We start from the raw sequence: 19,885 nt of genomic DNA, 5'->3' as shown, positions 1-19,885 counted from the left end.
GGACATTCATCTTAAGATCTTGTAAGGTACATTAAGTAATACTTAGAAGAGGGCTGAAGATTCCCATGTGTTTTCAAGAAAAGCTCCTGACAATGGAAAACAAAATAATTCAGGGAGCTCCAAAACTTTCTGTGTTTCAAAAGATTGATATAGATCATAGATTTTTATGTAAAGGGAGCGAGACAAACACAGAGACATAGAAACACCTGGTCAAATATCATTAACAAAGGCAATAACCAGAAACAAACCTGGCCAGTCACACCAGGGGATAGGATATCAAGAAACTGGAGCAGCATGGAACTTTGTAAAGAATCAGAATAAAAACCTGAGGGTTTGTTTTTTCAGGCAGACAGGCATCAATTAAAATATTTCTTTATTGGGTTGGTGCTTGAAAAATCACATACAGACTGAAGTTAATTTCATCTTGCCTCAGTAGTTAGTGGCTATAATGCAGAAACAAACATAATCATAGAATTACAGAACTCAAACTTAGAAAATACTTTGGTTATATCTTTTAATCTTGTGTACTTTATAGATCAAATACTAAAATCTGTGTGAAGCCAATATAAGTGCTTGCTTAAAACATATCACCCAAGGAAAATCCAGCTGTGGTTTAAATATTTCAAGCAGCAGAGAGAATCCACCAAATCCATTATGGTGTTTATCCTATGACTAATTAAACTGCTAAAAATACCTTATTTCTAATCTTAATGTATTCCTCTTGGTTTTTTTTTGCTGCCAGATCCAAAAAACCTAGTTTATCATCATCATACCGGTTACATAAAAAAATAATGAATCAATTAAATACTGCCATATCAAAGTGTGCAGTGGATAATGGCAGGCAAAATTAAAAAGAAATATTTTTTTTTTTCCCCAAACAGAATATATACACATGATTATCAATTGATACAATGAGCTAAGTAATTATCCAGCATCTGAGTCATCAATATCTATCAGTTCTTTTTGTTTTGCAGTCAGGGTGTAAAGGAATTATCAAAATGAGCTTTCTCTGGAGAAGTGATTCTCAGCAATCTTGTGTAAGTATGTCTATGCAATGTAACAACAGAACAGAATTAGATTTGTGCTTCCCAGTCATATTAATATGAGGAAGATGCTTTGTTTTCCTTTTCCCCCATCTCTAACCTGTGGACTCCTTTGGGTTGTGCACATGGCTACAACCAAAGAACATCTTGGAGGATCAGCACTAGACAAACCATTACATTGGGAAGCTTAGTGCTGTTACAGAAGCAAAGTATTTAAATTCAAAGCTAAATGCACCTGCAGGTTGCTTCTTTTGACTAACTGCTCACAATTAGGACTGACTTAGGTACGATACAACAGGTAACCACTAAATGTAGTTACTGGTGGATACTTGGCTGCTATAGAGCCAGTTGCCAGTCTGAGCCAGACTTCTTGACCATAATTTAATTCTAATAAAGCATTTCCAGTAATTACTCTGTCAGTGTACTTGCTGTTATTAACATTTTCAGCCTGAAAAGTGAGTTTGTCTATTCCATCAATGACCAGATAGCCAGAGGCACGTGGACTAAATGATTCAATGGTATACTCAAAAACATAGACCCCCAGGTATGGAACATGGAACTTCCCAGTTGCTGGGGCAAATGAGGCACCATAGTTGACATCCAGATTGTTAAATCTGATGGGTCCTGGAGTTGTCATTCCATATGTGTGAGAAGCAAAAAAGGCCACCATAGGTGCATATCTGTATGATCCTTTTGAAAAATCTGTAAAGGAATAAAGAACAATGTCAAGTGATGTTGCATTGTAGAAAGGCAGCCTAGACCAGCCAGAAGATCAAAAGCAGATTTTCTGGTGTCACATCATCACAGAATTTTGGCACCAATCTTAGACAAACGGTGAGGAGGTTTAGCATTCATGATGTAAAATGAGGAGATAAAAGTATATGGGTTTCTCTTCAAGCTGAGCCTGTACACTATCATTCCCTGCTTCTGTACAAATGATTTTGTTCACTATTTATATTCTGTCATGAGTAAAAATCAGCCAAATGACTGCTGAAAGATGCAAAAAATTCACATTCCATGTGGCCTGGGTGTAAATTATTTATTGTATTTATTATGCTGAATAATAACTTTCTTTTTTTTCTTTTGAAAATTTTCAAGGGCCACATCCTTTGTTGATGAAAGCCGGAGGCTGGCCTAAAATGACTCCTTGAGGGCACAGTCCTGGTAGCTACTGATATTTGTAGAACATTTATGGCTGCTTTGAGGCTAGTGTTTCCCAGGGATGTGATTTTACCCCCGATTTCAAAATCCATGACGTCGTGTTTGAATACATCTACTGCACACCCTCCCACTCTGCACATTTCAGCAGGGAGCTTTCCAGCTATTATGGCAGGTCCCAAACCAATTTAATCCCATCATCTGGTCATATTAAAAAAAGAGATCACGAGGGGATTGATGCCTTCAGCACCAAAACACAGGACTCTGCTGCTTGAGTTGCCACTCATTAAAGTGAAGTGTGCGACCTCTGACCAGCAAACGCTCTGTAATTAGGTCCTGGGGCAGAGGCCTGGGCTGATCCTGTGTTGCTAAATTCGCTACTTGCCAACACTCAGGGCATTGTCCTTCACCAGCTTCACGCTGCAGTTGACTCCTCCGAAGGGGTGGCGACAGGCACACACAAAACCCAGCCTGTCATTGACACAGGTTCCTCCATTCTGGCACGGGGAGCTGGCACACGCTGCAAACTGCCCTGTGAGGGAGAGCAGGAAAACCAACAGCCTCAGCTGGAGCCTCGTGGCAGTCACACTTCCTGAGCATGCAGGATTTTTGGAATGGCTCTTTGTCAGTTCACAATTTCTGCCCAAGTTCTTTGTGAACTTCAGATCCTGTCCAGCCTCCCTCTTTCCCTGAACACAGCATATCCTCAGCTATCCTCCAAGATATTCAAGATTACCTGTAAGTTCTGAGTTTTGCTAGTTTCAGGGGGTCAGGTACATGCAGTAAGAAAGAAGATCCTCCAAAGAAGGTAGATCAGGTTTTTCTTTCTGGACTAAGCCATCTTATCCTTGGATGTAGCAGAAGAGATTTTGTACTGCTGGTGTGCAGGTTGGACTGTTCTGTCTACAACATTTTTCACCCAGACACGTAACAAACACTGCAGGAGAGTCAGGCCCCTGGTGATAATAGGTCCTAATTGTTATCCCAGCATCAAGTCCCTAATTCCAGTATATCTATCCAGGTTGTTGTAGAAGTTTTGGATTGAAAATAAGAAAAATGATACCAAACAGAGCACTCTCCCTGAGGATGCTCTTGCCTCTGCTCCCAGTTAGGTATGAACTGGCCAAATTACACTCAGCCAATGCAGAGAAATCTGTCATGCCAGTGCTGCTGAGCTCTGAGACAGTAATTACTGAGTGTAATTGAATACGGTGTTGTCATAGCAGTTTTTTGGGGGGAGAAAATTCAGGTCACATTAAAAATTAAATATTGCTATGAAAAATTCTGAACACAAAGCATTCTCAAATGACATATTTTGCTTTCTCTTGGTTTGGTCAAATAAAAATTGGATATTTTCGAAAATAAACCTTTTTTTTGCCAGGAATTACCAGCAGAACTCTGGAAAGAGAACTCCACACAGTCCTGTTATGGTACATCTAGGTTGGTAGGTCAGAACTGAAAAACTCCTGCACTAAAGCATCTAGTTATTGCCAGGAAAATGCTGACCTGGATTTCACATACATATTTCAGCAATTCCAGTGTTATCTTCATTTTCCCAACCAGATATTTCACAAACTGCTGCATTAAGGCAAACTGTTTTTGTGTGATATTTTAGTTCACTGAGCAGAATGCTGAGGCACATTTTACAGCGACACTTGAATTTGCTCTGATAGAGCATATGGATTTATAAACACAACAGTCATTCTTCTCACAGGAAATAATGTCTATTCTGTAATGCCTGAAATAAAGCAATTTAGGACTGTCATGACTGGGGTCACAGCACAGGCAACTGGACATGAGGAAATAATGGTTTTCTTCTCAGATAATTGTTTGCTACATCCATCATTGAAGTTATTTTTCGCTCACGTTCACCAAGCACCCACAACATTTCTCTGATATTTACCAAGCATCCACACATTTACCAAGTGTCAAAGAAAAGCAGGAAAGGAAGGAAAACAGCTGATTGTGCTGACTGTATCATACTCCCAAAATACAAAAGCTTCCTGTAAGAACACAGCAGTCTCTCTGCTAATTGGCCTCTACTTAACATAAACAAGAAGTAAACCCAAGAAACAGGAAAAAGATCACTAAAAGGAAATGATAATGAGATTGAGACTAGCATTTTGGAAGTCTGCTGTGGGGTGATTCTACCCAAACTTAAACTTGGAGTTAATTCAAATTCAGACATAGCTTTATCCACATTAAATTAACCCTCCCAGTGAAGCACTGCTTAACAGGGAAGCACCTCCATTTGCTAGAATAGGAGAAGCTGTGTGGGGATTTCAGATTAGGATTTTCAGAGCAAGAGGCAAATACTGCAGATCTCCACTGTGCCAATAATGTCTATGTAACTATTCTACAATAGCATCTTTCTGCTGTAATTTCTGTTTGAGGCTGCTCCTCTGCCCAGTATTTTCTCTTTTCTTGCTAAAGAGTGTCCTGAGACACTATGTCTGAGTTATCTTCTTGGGGTAAAAGTGTCAGAAGGTTCAGGTTAGGAAAGGATCTCCTACTAAAACAAATATTTTATTGCTAATTACTGTTTCACGACTTAGCAGTGTAGATGAGTAAAAGAGAGAGACTATAAATTAAAGGCTTAAATTGTTGTTATTACTAGCAAAGAATAAAATGTAGTTGCTAATTACACTTGGTACAGTAGTAATGAGAAGAGCCAGTTAATGCTCAGTTTTCCTACTCTTTGGGAGAGCAGACAGCCAGAAGCTCTTTTGGGAAATAGACTGCAAATGCTGTGCAAACAAATCTCAAACAAATAATGAAGCTCTGTTAGTATCTACTGGGGTGTTGTTAGAAGCAAAACAAATATTCAGCAATTTAATGGTCTCCTTATGGAAAGGATTGACTCCAGTAGTTCAGTTTGGAACTACTTCTGACCAGAAGGCAATCTAAAAACATATTCTTAGTATTCAGTTATCAGTACCTGCTTCTCAGGAAGCCTTAGGAGCCTGGAAGAGCCTGGGAATCTGCTGAACCTCCTTGCTGGCACAGGGTCAAACTGATTGCCAGCCTGTAGCTATTAATCACTTGTCTTAGCATCCTTTGGCTGACAATTGGCAAAAAGCAAGGAGGGGAGAGCTAAGCCTTCCAGTTTTGGGTGGGGCAGAGTGTCAGGGCTGATCCAAGCTACTTGGACTCCAGCAACTCTGTTTTTTTGTTAAGCAGAGGTGCCTTATAATTCCAGTGTGATGATTTAAGGCTCACCAAATTAAAAACAACACAACAGCTTCATCAACCCATTAGTCTAAAGAGTAAATATGCAAATTTGAAGTGTATGTCACCAAGCTGAACTGGAATAACTATCTCATTAGTGCAATTAAAACACAAAATAGAAAACATTTGCATCGGTTAATTTCACTGGAAATTAAGGCTTTCATGATAAAGCAACAATGGAAGCTTGCATTTCTGTCAGGAGTTAGAAATCTTGTGGAAACAAAATCAGAAATAAGACACAGAGAAAGTGAGAATGAAATGAAACTGCCTCTCACATGTGCACTGTTTCAAATACGTAAATATAACACAGCTTGACTCTCAGTTATTCATGTTGATAGGAGGGTGGCATAATCTGAATAAAGCAAAAGCCACAACTAATACCAGACATGCAACTAGAGGTACATTCACATTTGAAAAGCACAGCAGCCTCTAGATTCCCTAGAGAGCAGCACTAATAGCAAGAGAAAAATGGGAACTGAGCTAAACTGCCCTCACATTACAGAAATGTGTGAATATTTCTGTAGAAAAACAGTGCATTGGAAAGTAGGACCAGTCATAACCCAAACCCAAGACTAATTAAGAGTTACTGTGTGTGTATAAATGCATATTAATATATATATATTTTACTGTTGTCATCTCCTCTTAGATACTGAAGCTTCTTAAGATAATCACTTTTTTATCCACCCTGGGTTGCTGTTACAGTCAGTATCAGGAGTGTTGATACTTTCACTCCTTATAAATGTATTGCAGCTTCTACTTGACACAGAACTTTTCCTTAGGTTATTCCACAATATGGGAAGTCTGCAAAGTTTTATGTCCCTGCATAGGTAGTGCAAACTCACATTGCTTTCTTGTGGTTTCAACTAATTACTTCAGAAAGTATTTCCTCAGGGTCAAATCTTGAACACATTAAAGCAAATTAAACCCTTAATCTGTCTAAGTTTAAATACTGAACATATTGGAGTCAATGAAAATTTTCATTCACTTCTTTCTAGAATTTTTTTAGTTGAAAAAGGCAATCTAACATTAGATACATTTTATAATTAGCCAATTATGCCTTAGAATATCTTCCTGAATTTTTAGTAGAGGTAGCACAAATCTTTGTCCTAGAACTTGCGAGAAAAAGCTTTCATGGAGAAGTAAAATTTACCCAGGCAGAAGATGGATATTTGTTAATTAGGGTAATAGTCTTGCTTCTTCAACTTACAGAAATATAATGTATGGCTTTGCTAGGCATGAAATTTGTTAAGTACAAAATCTCATTACCAATGGAAAAGTCAGCATAAACATTGCTATGTAGAAACCTCATCTAAAAATAAGGCTTCTCAACATCTGCAAAGAACTGCACTTTCTGTAAGTGAGCATATATCCAATGCTATTAAGCAAGCTATTTGTTAAATTGAGTATAAATAATAAATGGGAAACACATTAATTCATCAATATGGAGTGAAAACCAGAGCAGGTGGCACCTTCCTGTGCTGCAGGCAGGTATCACTAGTGAGACTTTCCACCAAAGTACATGGTATGGGAAGGATCAAAGTCGTCTCTCATTTTCCCTTAATTTCAATTTTGAACAAACATTTTGAATTTCCATCCTGTGCAGTGCCAGTAACAGACATAAAACAAAAATGACTGAGGAAGAATCACAATTTTGAATAGCCAAATATTAAAATTACTTTGTGCATTAAGTGTAATTGCCTCTTCTAGTAGCTATGTCCCTTCTCTAACTGAAAAGATAAAAGATAAATCCCTCAATGGGGATGACTTTCATCAGAAACCAAGCTACTCATGAGATTATAGCTTTAAAAAGGATCCTTTCCATTCATTATTGAGAAATTCTGTCCCTAGGACAGGAAGAGATGTAGAAGCAAAGTGGAAAGGAAGGAAAAAAGCATGGAGAGGGAAAAGGAGATTGCCTGTGGTCTTAGCACATGAACAAGAGTAATAGCTCTTACTGTCTCTCCATCTGCTTGCAATAGGAGCCAAGTATTGGTTTGGAAATGTTCATAATTTTAAGAGCATTTTACAGAAAATATTCAGATCTGGATCTTCATGAGAATCTGGACGTGTGTCTGTCGTTAAGAAACCTGTCTAATTTTAATGTGAATTAGAGTCCTCTCGGTATTCCAAGTCACTCATTCACTCTTCATTTTCTGTAGTGTGCCAGAAATTATATTTCCATAAAACATTATCATGTGCTATTGATTTTCACTTGAGTATGATTGCAGAAGTCACAACTCAAGAGTTTGTACTTCTGTGAATTCATTCATAATTCATTTCACATGATGGTATTTGAATCTAGGTTCAGAAGCAGATCACACTCAAAATTTCCTTTTTAAGAATGGCAACTCCTGCTTAGCTGAGCTGCTCTCCAGGTGGACTGGAGCCAAATTTCCTTTATTGGCTGGATTCCTGCTTTTTCAGGAACACACTGCTGTAACTAGTTGCACTTCTCAATGAAGTCCTGAAGAAGCCAGCAAAAGCCTCATTAGAGTAATTTTTGTTCACTTGCTTCAGGTTTTTGATACCTTTCATCCCTGCTACAAAGTACTGATGCAACTCCATATTTCTCTCCCAGCTTGCATACATTTTTTTCTACTGAAATTGCCAATTGAGATGCAGGCATAAAATTCTTGTTCTTTAGATTTTGACTAAACTCTCAGTAACTTTTTAAAGGTCAGGTTCTCAGCTGAGTGTGTGTGTGTGCATGTATATATATATATATCTTAAACTGATCATATGGAAGTCTATTAAGGAAAATTAAATGGAGTGCAAAATCTCATAAGCAAAATAAACTCTGTTGTAAGCAAGAGACTAATCTCAGGTTCCTCTGAAACACACTTTACAGCAGTCTTAAGGCTTTTTATTTACTCTCAGTCAAGTTCTGCCTCTCAGTTCATCACAATGGTCACATAAGTCTTTATAAAACATACCTTGATTTTTAGTAGAGTAAAATGCATTACCTGGATCTATTGCATTATCTGTGTTTCTCTGGCTTCGGCTTGCCAGGCTTGTGGTGGCATTTCCTGCCACTTTTTTTGCTGGAGGAGGTTTCTTTATAACTGGTTTCAGCTGCTTCTGAAGTTTGGTGATATTGTTCATTGCATTTACCATGGATATGTCAACATGCTGGGTTAAATTTGTCAGAATAGTTCCTGCTTTTACTTCTAGCACAGATTCAATGAGCTCCTTGAGGCCTGTCTGCAGCAGGGGGATATCTGGCTGAGCCAATTTAATTAGCACAGGTATGCTTGCATTCACTTTCTGGATGCTGTTGTTGGCATCCTGGCACAGCCCCCAGGCCTCACGAGCAGTCTTGTTCACAAGTGGGATGACATTTGAGAAACGGATGGACTTGGCTTCCAGGGCCCTGATCCTGGAACTCAGTGCCTGCAGCTGAAGTGAGACCACCTGTTCTTTCTCTGTTGAGGCAGCTTTGGTTTGTTTCAGTGAGGCACAGTTGTTTGCCAAAAACTTGGAAATTTTTGACTCTACATTCAGAAGGCGAACCTCATGGTCCTTTGAGCCCTCTACAGAGTCCAACAATTTTTCTTCCAGCCGGCTGATATCTTGTTGCTGCTTTTCCACTTTTGATGATGTATCATTTAAAACATAGAAAACTCTACTGAAATTGTGGAGGACACTTTTGTCAGACTCCTTGTATGGAGGATCAGAAAGAGATGACACTACCTGTGAAGCAATTTCATCTCTCTTGCTATAAAGCAGTGACTGGAGGGATTCATTCAACTGTTGGAAATGGGGAATAAAAGCCAGAATTCTGTCCAGCTCCTCAGCTCTGCCACAGCACACTTCAGTCTCATTTCTTAGAGCATGTAGCATGTCTTTCAGTACATAATTATCTTGAATAGAATCGATAGCATTGTTTACTACTATCATGGTCTTGTTTAATCCATCCTCTATTTCCACGGAGCATTCATTAATACGACTCTCAAACATTTCCTGGTAAGCCTGAGACTCATTTTTAAATCCTTCCTGCCTTTTGGAAAGTTCCTTCATTGCAGAACTCATTCTGTTAACGACAACAGTGAGGTTTTCAAGTTTCTCTTTGAATTCTTTAGCTTGGAGCTGTTGTTCATACTCTGAAGTCAGACTGAAAGGTACCCCTTGCTCAATCAAGGGTTGCAGGATCTCCATATCATAGCACAAGTCATTAATTTGCTCATTCATTCTGTCCATCTTATTGCCCAGTGGAAGGAACACATCAGAGAGACTCTTGTTTAGAGCAACCACGCTCTCTTGGACTGCTGCCAGCTGTGCTTGGAAATCTGTCCTGCTCTCTGACAACATGTCATCACAGACCCCCAGGACAGAGTCCCTCTGAATTTCCAGCGCAACACTGAGATTGCTGATCTTGCTGTCTTGGACTCTTAAGTCATCATAGATCTCCAGCAGCATCATGCCTTGTCTCTTTACTTTCTCATGCAGTGTGATCATGTACTCTGTGACATTGTACTCCATGGCTTTATCTGCAGAGGGGAGGTTCTGTCTTTCAGACTGCTCAGCTGATAACAGCTGCTCGTGAGCATCTCTCATTTCAGAAAGGGTCCTATTTAAAGACTGATAATAAATTACACTTCTTGACTGTTGATGCTCCAAGTTAGCTTCCAAGGACTTCTGCTTTTCTTGTAAAGCTTTCACAGGTTTGTCACAAGTGAGGGCCATTTCCTCTCTCATCAGCACCATATGACTCTTCAGCTCCAGAATGTCAAGCTCTGTTGGCCCACTTTCTTTCTCCTGAGCAAATTTATTTTGGGTTTCATTCAGATGCTTGACTAATTCTTTTGTATTTTCAAGGTCACCTGACATGCTAGACACAGTTTTGAAAATTTGAGCCATGCTCTCTTGCATTTCACCTTGAAAAACTTGAAAATGTTCTCCAACTATGTCTTTGATTAAGTCATTAATACTTCTGGATTTGAGACCTTTGGAGGAAAGGAGAAATAAGGAAAAAACCAAATCAACTGTGTTAGTAATATTTAAGTTTTTCCCACAATGTGAACACAGTACTGCACAGAGGTGAAACACACATCCGTGCCCCAATTTACCCACACACAGAGTAAAATATATAGCTGAAGAATGTAGAGGATGCTTACAGTTTATATACAGCTATAGTGTTTGAGGATTCATCCCTGTTTCTACTGAAATCAGTGGGTTTTTTGCTAGTATTTTGAAAGGGCAAACTCTATGTGTGGTATCAACTTTGACCTCCTACCTAAGCTATTTTGGGCACTGAAAGGAGGAGCTCTGTGTGCTTTTGTGGCTTGCTCATAAGATATGATGTGTGCCTTCCCCACTAGGAAAGGCAAAAAAACATCTGCTTTTCAACATTATGGTCAAGAAATGAAAGCAGAGATTATTACCTTCCTACTGTATTGTATGTGCTAGGTGATGATGCAATACACTATCATGAGAAAGAAGCAAAATAAAAAGAATAGCCTTATTGAATAGTTAGTAACTACCAGTGCTGCAAAATGAAGGTATTCTAAAGGTAGAAACTTGAAGTCTTGCATACTGCAACTCCTTAAATATCTCCTAGGAATTCTGATCCTGAAAAGCACTAGGCAGAAATGAATGTGTGGGAATTCTGCCATAGTGAACAACATGAAAATATGTTTCCCATGTAGCCTTAGAGAGGCTACAAAACAGGCATAAAAGAGTTCTGCATAACAGATTTCAATCAATTAGAGCAGTACTTCTCCTCTGGTGTGAGATTAGAAGGAATTTTATTAATTTATTCTCTAAAGGTAGCTCCTCTGTCCAACTAAAACACCAAAGCATTATTTGCTCAGTTTTTATAAACCCTATGAACATTTGCAGCCAGACTGTGATATATCAATTAAACCCTTCAAGCTCTACAATGCCTCAATGACCACAGGTTAAAACTGTATTAATAAAGGCAGAAATTATCTCTTCCCTTCTTCCATTTTCTTCTCAATTAATTCTGCAGCCTGGAATTTATTTTTCTCTAAAAGTAAGTTTTGAAAACTTACTTTAAGGTACATTCTCAGCAAGTGCAGTAAAACATTAGGAAATCAGACCCAAGTTTGCTAGCCCAGGAAAGAGCCACATCAGTGATCTAGCATGAAGTTTCCTAAGAATTAAATTCCATTATTGTGGAGGTCCCAAATGTCCCAGCAATTTTACATAAAGTATAATAAACAACAGTGATAATACTGAGATTACCTTTATTACCTTCCTTTTCACTACCTAAGGAGCAAGTCAATGACAGACATGCATATACATGAATATGCACGTGTATCTTCACACTAAAATATCTGTGAATAAAGGTGTCCTGTCAGCTGAGAAGAAAAACCAAGTTTAAAAACTGATATGTAGAAAAACCATTCCAAGTGATGATTTGATCAGGTTACTTTATGATGCTGAAAAGCATTCTGTGCTCTAAGAGACACAATGATCTGTGAAGAAAAATTCAATGGTTGTGGAAAGAACCAAGATTACTCTAAACCTTCTGTGAGGAATCAATTAAATTCTTTCATCTCAGCAACAAATCTTGGTAACAGACCATTCATCTGCAAGAAGCATTCCAGAGGGTCTACACTGACCTTTTCTTTCTGTGACAGCCAAGAAGGTGCCAGCCTGCCTCTGCTATTCCAGCTCCATGCAGCTGGATAGTAAATGTAGTGTGGAGCTCAGCCTGGCTTTAAGGTGTTCCCATTACCAGGGGAGTGTGGAGCCTGGTAAACCAGACAGCTTTGGGTTTCTCTCTGCCCTGCTTTCCAGCTAGGACAACTGGGTAGCTCATAAGCAAAATGCAGAGAGGCTGTGGGAGCACACTTGTCTACACAAAGACCTGACCCAAACTTGGTGACAATTGGGTAAATTGCTAAGCTTGAGCTGGAAATACTTGTGTGCACTCATGGATGTAACTCAATTTCTCTGTTGCTCGTTTTGAAATAGAAAGGTCCAAAACTACCTGCGAATGTTAAAGATCTCTTGCACATTTTATGAGATTATAAATTTTAATTTTAGCTTCCTGGCAGAAAACCAAAGGGTGTAATTACTCTGTGTCAACATATATTCTCTTTGCAGTTTCAATTATTTGAAGAATAATGTGCAAAATAAATGTATATACACAGGAGACTGAATTGAGGTTGTATATGTAGCTGCAAATGACATTTCTGACTTGGGAGTGATTAACACACCATTATTGAGTTCATTTTGAAAGGAGTGTACATTTTAATAATGAAGAGGAAAGGTGTGTTTAATAATGAAGAGGAAAAGTGTTAAATATGGAGTTAGAGGTGGGAGAAAAGAATAGCAGGAAGTAAGCAGACTTTCTTAAATTAAAAAGCGCACAAAATTATTTTCCCTAAGTAACAAATGGGAGCAGCCTCCTGAGTACTGAAAGCAATTTTTTAAATGCACAACAGATTTCATTAATATAGCAGAGGAGCATATCAGTTTTTCCAGTGAGTGTTGCCCTCTAGCAACTGATATCATTTTTTTGTCACCAAAGTCATAGATGAAACCAAGAGTTAAAGACTTTTTAAACTGTGTTGAATTGTTTGGTCACAGAATCAGACCTCACTCCTAACAAACCTTGATAAAAAGCTGGGAAGAACATAATAATTTCTGGATGTATGGACTATGAGCAAAGGACCTAGCACCACAGGAAAAAAATGGAAATGTAGGTGAAGAAGGAAAAAGTCTGAATAGCATGTAGCAACTACAGACTTAACTGTGCTTCAAAAGCAGGTTGCATCTGGATGGCAATGGTACTGGGAAAGCTGTGGTTTGCTTCTAGGAGTAATTTTTAGCATGGCAGAGTGCCCTGTGTTACAGGACAGCATGGAAGGTCCCTTCAGGTCCTGCTGCTTTAGGATGCTGTTTATGCATTTGAGTACAACTGACTGATATTTCCTGGACAGAAACTGCAGTTGCCATTTGTCACTGTACATACAAGCCAACAGACATGCTAACCTTTTCTTTCTCCCCTCCTTTCCTCATTCCTGCTGTTTACCTATGTAGAAGCCAATAATAACCTGTGTTGGAGTGCTGATAATTAGAGCCAAGGAATGTAGTTAATAGCATCTTTTTCATTGGAACTTGATTAGGAGACAGATTAAGAAGATAAATCATAAAAAGGGACATCAGCTGGAGATTTTTTCTGAGCAGGTATAATATAAAACATTGCAGGTGAAAACAATAAAGGCTTGAAGAACATTTTCAAAGAAGGGGGTTTTTGAACAGCACATTTTAATTAAGACTTAGACCCTGAAATGCAGATAGAGAGGGCAGAAGCAGAAACACAGGATGCTGAAAAACACCTCTTAGACTAGCATGAAAATGACAACTAGAATGAGTGAAATATATTAAAAAAAAAAAAAAAAAGAAAAAAATGAGGAGAAAGCAGAAGGGAAATGGAAAACATTCAAAGACAAATTAAATGTGGACCCAAAGGTCAAGAATGCCATCTAGCAATATGTGGAGAGGTGGAAGCAGGTCACAGATCAAGAGATGGAATAAACTTGCATACAAGAGAGCCATCTAGCATGTGGCAGGAGCAGCTCAGGAGACAGAGGACTGAAAATACAAGAAATGGGACCCAACTTGGTAAATTTGAGGGAGATGCAAAACCACTTATTGCTTCATTCAGTTTTATCTCAATGTAAGGAACTCCAGAACCTCTGTTCTATTTTCAAATAGTAGAAAAATCCTTGGGATTTTTAATTATAAAATACAGTTTGGGGAATATTCCTGAAAAATGAGAAAAATACTGCACATTGAGGAAATGAAAGTTTCAGTCTGAATCTGCTTGTTAAAAAACACTTTTATCTGGGTAACACACAGATCCTGCTGCAGGATTCACAACAAATGGATGCATAATTCTGCTGGTGAGGATCTGCCCAAGCTCCTGATCTCTTGCTATGTACTGAACATGAGTACAGGTGTTTATCAAAGATAACCTAACAGGATCAGGGACAAATTATTCAGCAGAATGTTTGCTATATTGTAAATACAACCACCACAGAATTCCTTATGGTTTGCCCTGTGTGTGTGAATTATGTATTAAAGAATATTAGTTAGTCTTGGTAGCAAAACAAATACTACATCTTTTAGCGGCTGCCAGATAAACAAAAACAGACAAAAGAATATTTGCAGATGCTCTAAGTAAATGAAAATGCCTTGATAGTGGCTTTAGCTACCACGTAGATGATGAAGCACCCAAGAATATAAATTTTTTTGTCGCTATGAAAGACACCATAGTGAATGTTGAAACGAACAAGTTCCTCTCTTATGAAATGAAATTTAAAAAATTAGTTCTCTCTACAAGTGTTGAGTAATAGAACAGGACAGCCTATGATGATTTTAAGCCTTTTTTTTTCCTGACACCTCTAACAGGGTGAGTGATTACATTAATTTCTTTTTCTTACCTTTTAGAAAAGACTGGAAGTCTCTGCCCTTATCTTCATTGATTTTGCCTTCCAGAGAAGAAAGCATCTTGCTCACATCATTCATGGCAGCAGCAATGCCATCAACCTTCTTCTGTAGAAAAGTCAGCTTCATCTCCTGACTGCTAATCTTCTCATTCATTTTTTGAAAGAGTGCTTGGTCAGGCAACAAAATGAAAAAAAAAAAACAAAACAACAAGCATTGTTAAATATTGTGGAGTGAATAAAAAACGAGAAGGTATAATTGACTGAGAGACATTAGATAAAAGTGAGGTGAAAAGTTTCTGAATTTTTAGTTTTGAGTGAATCATCTTGATTTTTGTCATGTATCATGTATTAGTGAGATTCTGCAGCACAGCAGTTACTAATTACTGAAGCATATGTATCCATTATAAAGTATTTATGATTCTACAAGAGTGTTCTGAATGGTTAGCTTATTTTAATCAACAGAATGCCATTCTTCCTCCACCTAGCACCTTACAGGGTATTCAGTTAACTCTCATTTAGTCAATCTCCTTTGGCACAATCACAAAAGCATTCATTTTTACTTACCATTTATAACACAACTTCATGACTTTGCAAGGCTTGTGTCTGAAGGAATACATTATCTTTCCATTGTTTGGGTCAAAATTTAAAATAAAGACTTGTTCAACACAGCAGAAAGGGAGAAAAACAGCTAATAGATAAATTACTTTGGAATAATGATTAGTCTATCATTTAAAAAAGAAGCTTAACCTACAAAGTCGAGTTTATTGTAAAACTTGCCCAGGTTGTCCTTGACACTTGCAGTCTCTTCAGGAAATGAAAAGGCCTAGATGGATGCTTTTAGGGTAGGTAATGGTGAAGGATGCCTGGATGTTGAAAATTAGGACTCCACAGGACTTCAGCCAGCCATCTGAGTTTGACAGATGACAGGTATCAGACTTAGTCTAGGTTTTTCAGAAGATGCTGATAAAATTAGATGTTTGAATTCCTGTAAGCAAAGCTAGAAAATCTCCATCAACAATTCAGCCTAAACAGCCTGTGTTAGGCATATGATATATTATCCCAAATGATCTGGGCAATACTATAACTTAATAAACTGCTATGGAAGAGATTCTTTAGGATTGCATATGAATATTTATTAGTGTAAGTTTACAGTATTGCTATTGATCCTTTGTCACTTTTCATTACAGCATCAGTGTCTATTCCTGTGGCAGCAAACAGTTCTAATCAGAAATCAGGGGTAGTACAGGGGTCTATAGGCTCTAAAAAAACCCAAGTGAGATATATGCAAAAGGGCACATTCTTCTGATGACTTGTATTCTTTAAAATTCTAGTATGTAAAGATGCAGATGAAGCAGGCCAACACCCATGAGAATGTTTTCTGTAGAGGCATGTTGGCTGTAAAGGCCATAATAGTAGGAGCCTGGAGAGAAAGGCTCTTTTAGGTGAGGATGTTAGACTCTCCAGCTGTGTTCTCTGCCCGAGGTATCTACTTTCACCAATAATAAATTGCTTCTAACTCAACCACCTGGCTTAGACCCTGGCAATTCCTGGCTGGCACTGCAAAGGCAGGCCATTGATAGAGCATTGTCTTCATAACACAGATTTGTGAGAGACAAACATGTCTGGACACATCTGCTTCTGGCTGAATTGTCACTCTGAGAAAGGGATTTGAATTCATTAGTGGCTCATGCACGGTCACCCAAACTGATAACTAACCTGCAGGGTGTAATGTTTTTTTTAGTTTGGTTTCTATGAGTTCCCACTGAGGGAGGAAGAGAAGGTAGATGAACCTGAAGGTGAGTTTTTATGCCTGAAAGTGGCATGGCTGCATGGTGGGAGCTGGAAGCAGAGCCTGGCTGATAGAGCCATAGCAGGTGCTGATGGAATAAATGACAGACCATGGCAGCCAGCTCTGGCCCCAGGCTGTGTTTCCAGGGGTGACAGCCAGAACAGGTATCTCTCTCTTTCTAGACTGACCCAATTTGATTTAAAAATAAATGAAAAGCAATTAACATGGAGATTGGAGATTCCAATTTCAGATTTATTACTCAGAGCATGATTCCTGCTAACAGAAGTGGCATGTCTCAGTGCTCTATTGATCAAGCTCACTTTTTTCATAATGGGCCCTGTCTGCTTTACTAAACATCCTCCTCCCTCCACCCCTGAGAGACTTGATTACCCAAACAGCAACCAAGACACAACAGCCTAACTCCCTTTTGAAAATACCACTCTATATGTCTATGCTAGACTCAATCTTTCCCTCTCTTTTTCTTTCTGTCTATCTAAAATAAAGCACATCCATGCAAACAAACACATACATGTGTAAATCTCCATAAAACTCTGTGGCAATCCTAATTATGATATCCTATTCTCTCAGCATGCATCACAGCTAAGAAAAAAAGTATTTAAAACCACAAAACACAGACCAGAGAATATAACCTGCCTTATTTATTTGCTTCAGTAAAATATTTCTGGATATAGGCCAATAGGTGAGTGACAACAATGCCACAGTGTGGAACAGATGATGGTTATACAAAAAGCCAGTGTTGACAAAAATAACAGAAGCATCAATAGATCCAAAAGGAAAGGAATACAGTAAGAAAGTTCAAGGAATATGCTTCCATTAAGCAGTCCTTCACATCATGGCCATTTTCTGGCTCCTCACCATGAAAAATATATTTTTCAAGTAGAAAAGGGACACCAGTCGAGACCAGGTGCAGGTGGCCAAAGTCATGTGTTGCCTCCAAAAATCATGAACATTGCAAGATTTCCCCAAGACCAAATCTGTCAGCAACTAGGACTCTGGCTGACTTGGAGCCCCAAACTCCACCTCTGACCTGACCCCCAGACACTGGGGGAAATGAGGTTTTATCCCCATGAAAAATGACCACACTTCATGTGACAGCACGTGTAGCCATCAGTGTGGTGCTGCCCCCTAAAATCACAAACATGGCAGGATTTCTGCCAGAACAAAGCTCCCAACAATTAGCCACCAAAATGTGGAGAAGCCTTTCACACAGCAGTCATCTAACATAGGTTTTTGATAGAGATCACTATTTGAATGCATGAATCTTTTTTGTTACTGACCAACTCTTAAAATTCTAATTTGTCTGTACATATTTTTGTGAGACAGCACGACATTATATTCCAAAAACATAATATCCAGATTATATAAAGTAAACATGACAATGAGCAAATGAATAAGGAAATAAGAAATACTCTCAAGCATCTCTGTTATAAATGTTTAAACTCTGGCTGTGTTTCTTAGTTATTTGATCATTCTAAACAGAGTAGCTTAAGACTTGCTTGAGCTGCCCTTGTTAAAGTTTGAAACATCTTTGTACTGATTTTGAATAAAGAACCAATTTTTGTAAGAAAATGTATAGCAATAATCTTGTATTCAGATAGTCAATAACTTCATTACATTTTCTTCTATGTGCAATGCTGGTCTATACTGGTCCTGTATTTTGGCTGGGGGTTGTTTTTTGCTTTGTTTTTTGTTTAATTTTCTTTTTTTTTCTCTCCTCTTAAGTAATCTATTGTATTCAATAGCATAATAGTTTATATATTTCTATATCAAATACTTCCCTGGTTTTAATTTAGGAACAAAACTGTAATTTCTAACCTGCTGGTACATTTAAATTCAGTATCTTCTGCCCATCTTTATCAGAAGAGGAAACCATTGCACCATGACTGATAGAAATTGACATTGCATTCAGGTCCCTTTAGTAGGCAGAGACTTTCCTCAAGTTTTTTTGCAGTGATCTCAGTGACTGGGTAGAGGTGAGAGCAATTTTAACAACTGACCTGGCCCACTGGGGTCCTGCAGAGCTCCTGGTGTCCTCTCACTGACAGTCCTGCTGCTTTCAGCCTGGTTGCTGTGTAGAACTGATTGCTGTTCTTGAGCTGGAAAGGGGAGAAAAAGGAAAGTAAAGGATGTGGGTGAACCACAGAACATGATAATTGGGAGGATTGCACAACAATTTTTTTCTCTCTTTATTCCATACCAGATGTACCAAAGCTTAATTATCTGCAGTGGCTCTTATCTGCTTCCTGTAGTATGGGACCACATTGCTGAAGGTGATGGCAGGTTTTATAAAAGGCTTCTCAAGACTGGCAAAGGCTCACGTTTAGATTAAAACATAAAAATTTGCTTTATAATGAACAGAATTTTTAAATGTACAAGGCTAAAAATTCTACAGGAATATTCAAGAAGAAAATAAAACAGCAGTACAGAGATTGCCAGCTGTAAAGTTAATTAAGAGTTTTTTAATAGTTACAAAATTAACCAGGTTTGTTGAAATTGATTTTTGGGAAGGTTTTTTTGTTTTGGCTTATTTTTGTTTTAGTTAATTTTTTTTTAAGAGATTACACAGATCTTCCACCATGGAAATGTTACTACTAAACGCAATTGTGATATTATATTTTTGCAGCCCCTAAAAAATAAAAAAAAATTCAAAACGTAATCAAACTCTAAGTCCCAACAAATATTATCTGAGATTTATGGCTGGTACATATATAAAAAACTTCACAAAGGAGGCAATTTTGCAAATATTTTCTCTGGTGATAGCAGATGGGATTATCTGTGCTTATTTTACACTTCAGCCCAAAAGATCCGAAAGCAAATTGCAAAAATGGATTAACATTATTATTAATTCAATATCACAGCTGAGGAAACTGAGATCCAGAAAGTTAAGTATCTTCACTCACAAAAAGCAATGAACTGATCAGATAGCTGGGACCTGAACTGAGATTTCCATATTCCTGACATACATTCTCTAGCCCTCAGGCTTAATGGTGTTGCTTTCATTTAACTATTTAAAAAAAAAAAAAAACCAAAATATGCACAAATCATGTAATAAATTTGCTAGTGTAAATTGATACCAATTTTTATACACTTGCTCAATTCATGAAGCATTTTGAAGTCAATGTTCCAGGAGGAGCATATCTAAGGAATGCCACTTATGTGGCACTAATGTGATTTCTAGTCTTTAGTACAGTACAAGCAGAGTAACTTGGGTATGGTGACATTAT

The 19,885-nt window shown here is 38.2% G+C and overlaps 1 protein-coding gene across 1 annotated transcript in view; it reads right to left on the bottom strand.

The window, feature by feature from the left end:
- Positions 1-356: 356 nt before the first annotated feature.
- MMRN1 (multimerin 1) overlaps positions 357-19,885 on the bottom strand; it is a 39,076-nt gene continuing 19,547 nt past the window's right edge. Inside the window, exons 4-8 of the mRNA XM_056490777.1 lie at positions 18,659-18,757; positions 14,846-15,019; positions 8,393-10,372; positions 2,587-2,733; positions 357-1,745 (exon numbers count right to left, since the gene is read on the bottom strand). Of these exons, the coding sequence (XP_056346752.1) occupies positions 1,324-1,745; positions 2,587-2,733; positions 8,393-10,372; positions 14,846-15,019; positions 18,659-18,757 (2,822 nt within the window). The 3' untranslated portion in view covers positions 357-1,323. The remainder of the gene's footprint in view (positions 1,746-2,586; positions 2,734-8,392; positions 10,373-14,845; positions 15,020-18,658; positions 18,758-19,885) is intronic.

The sequence above is a fragment of the Oenanthe melanoleuca genome, chromosome 4 (genome assembly GCF_029582105.1).
Source record: "Oenanthe melanoleuca isolate GR-GAL-2019-014 chromosome 4, OMel1.0, whole genome shotgun sequence".
Classification (NCBI taxonomy): Eukaryota; Metazoa; Chordata; class Aves; order Passeriformes; family Muscicapidae; genus Oenanthe; species Oenanthe melanoleuca.
Note: the sequence above shows the minus strand (reverse complement) of the source record. Positions and strands in the feature narration are given on the sequence as shown.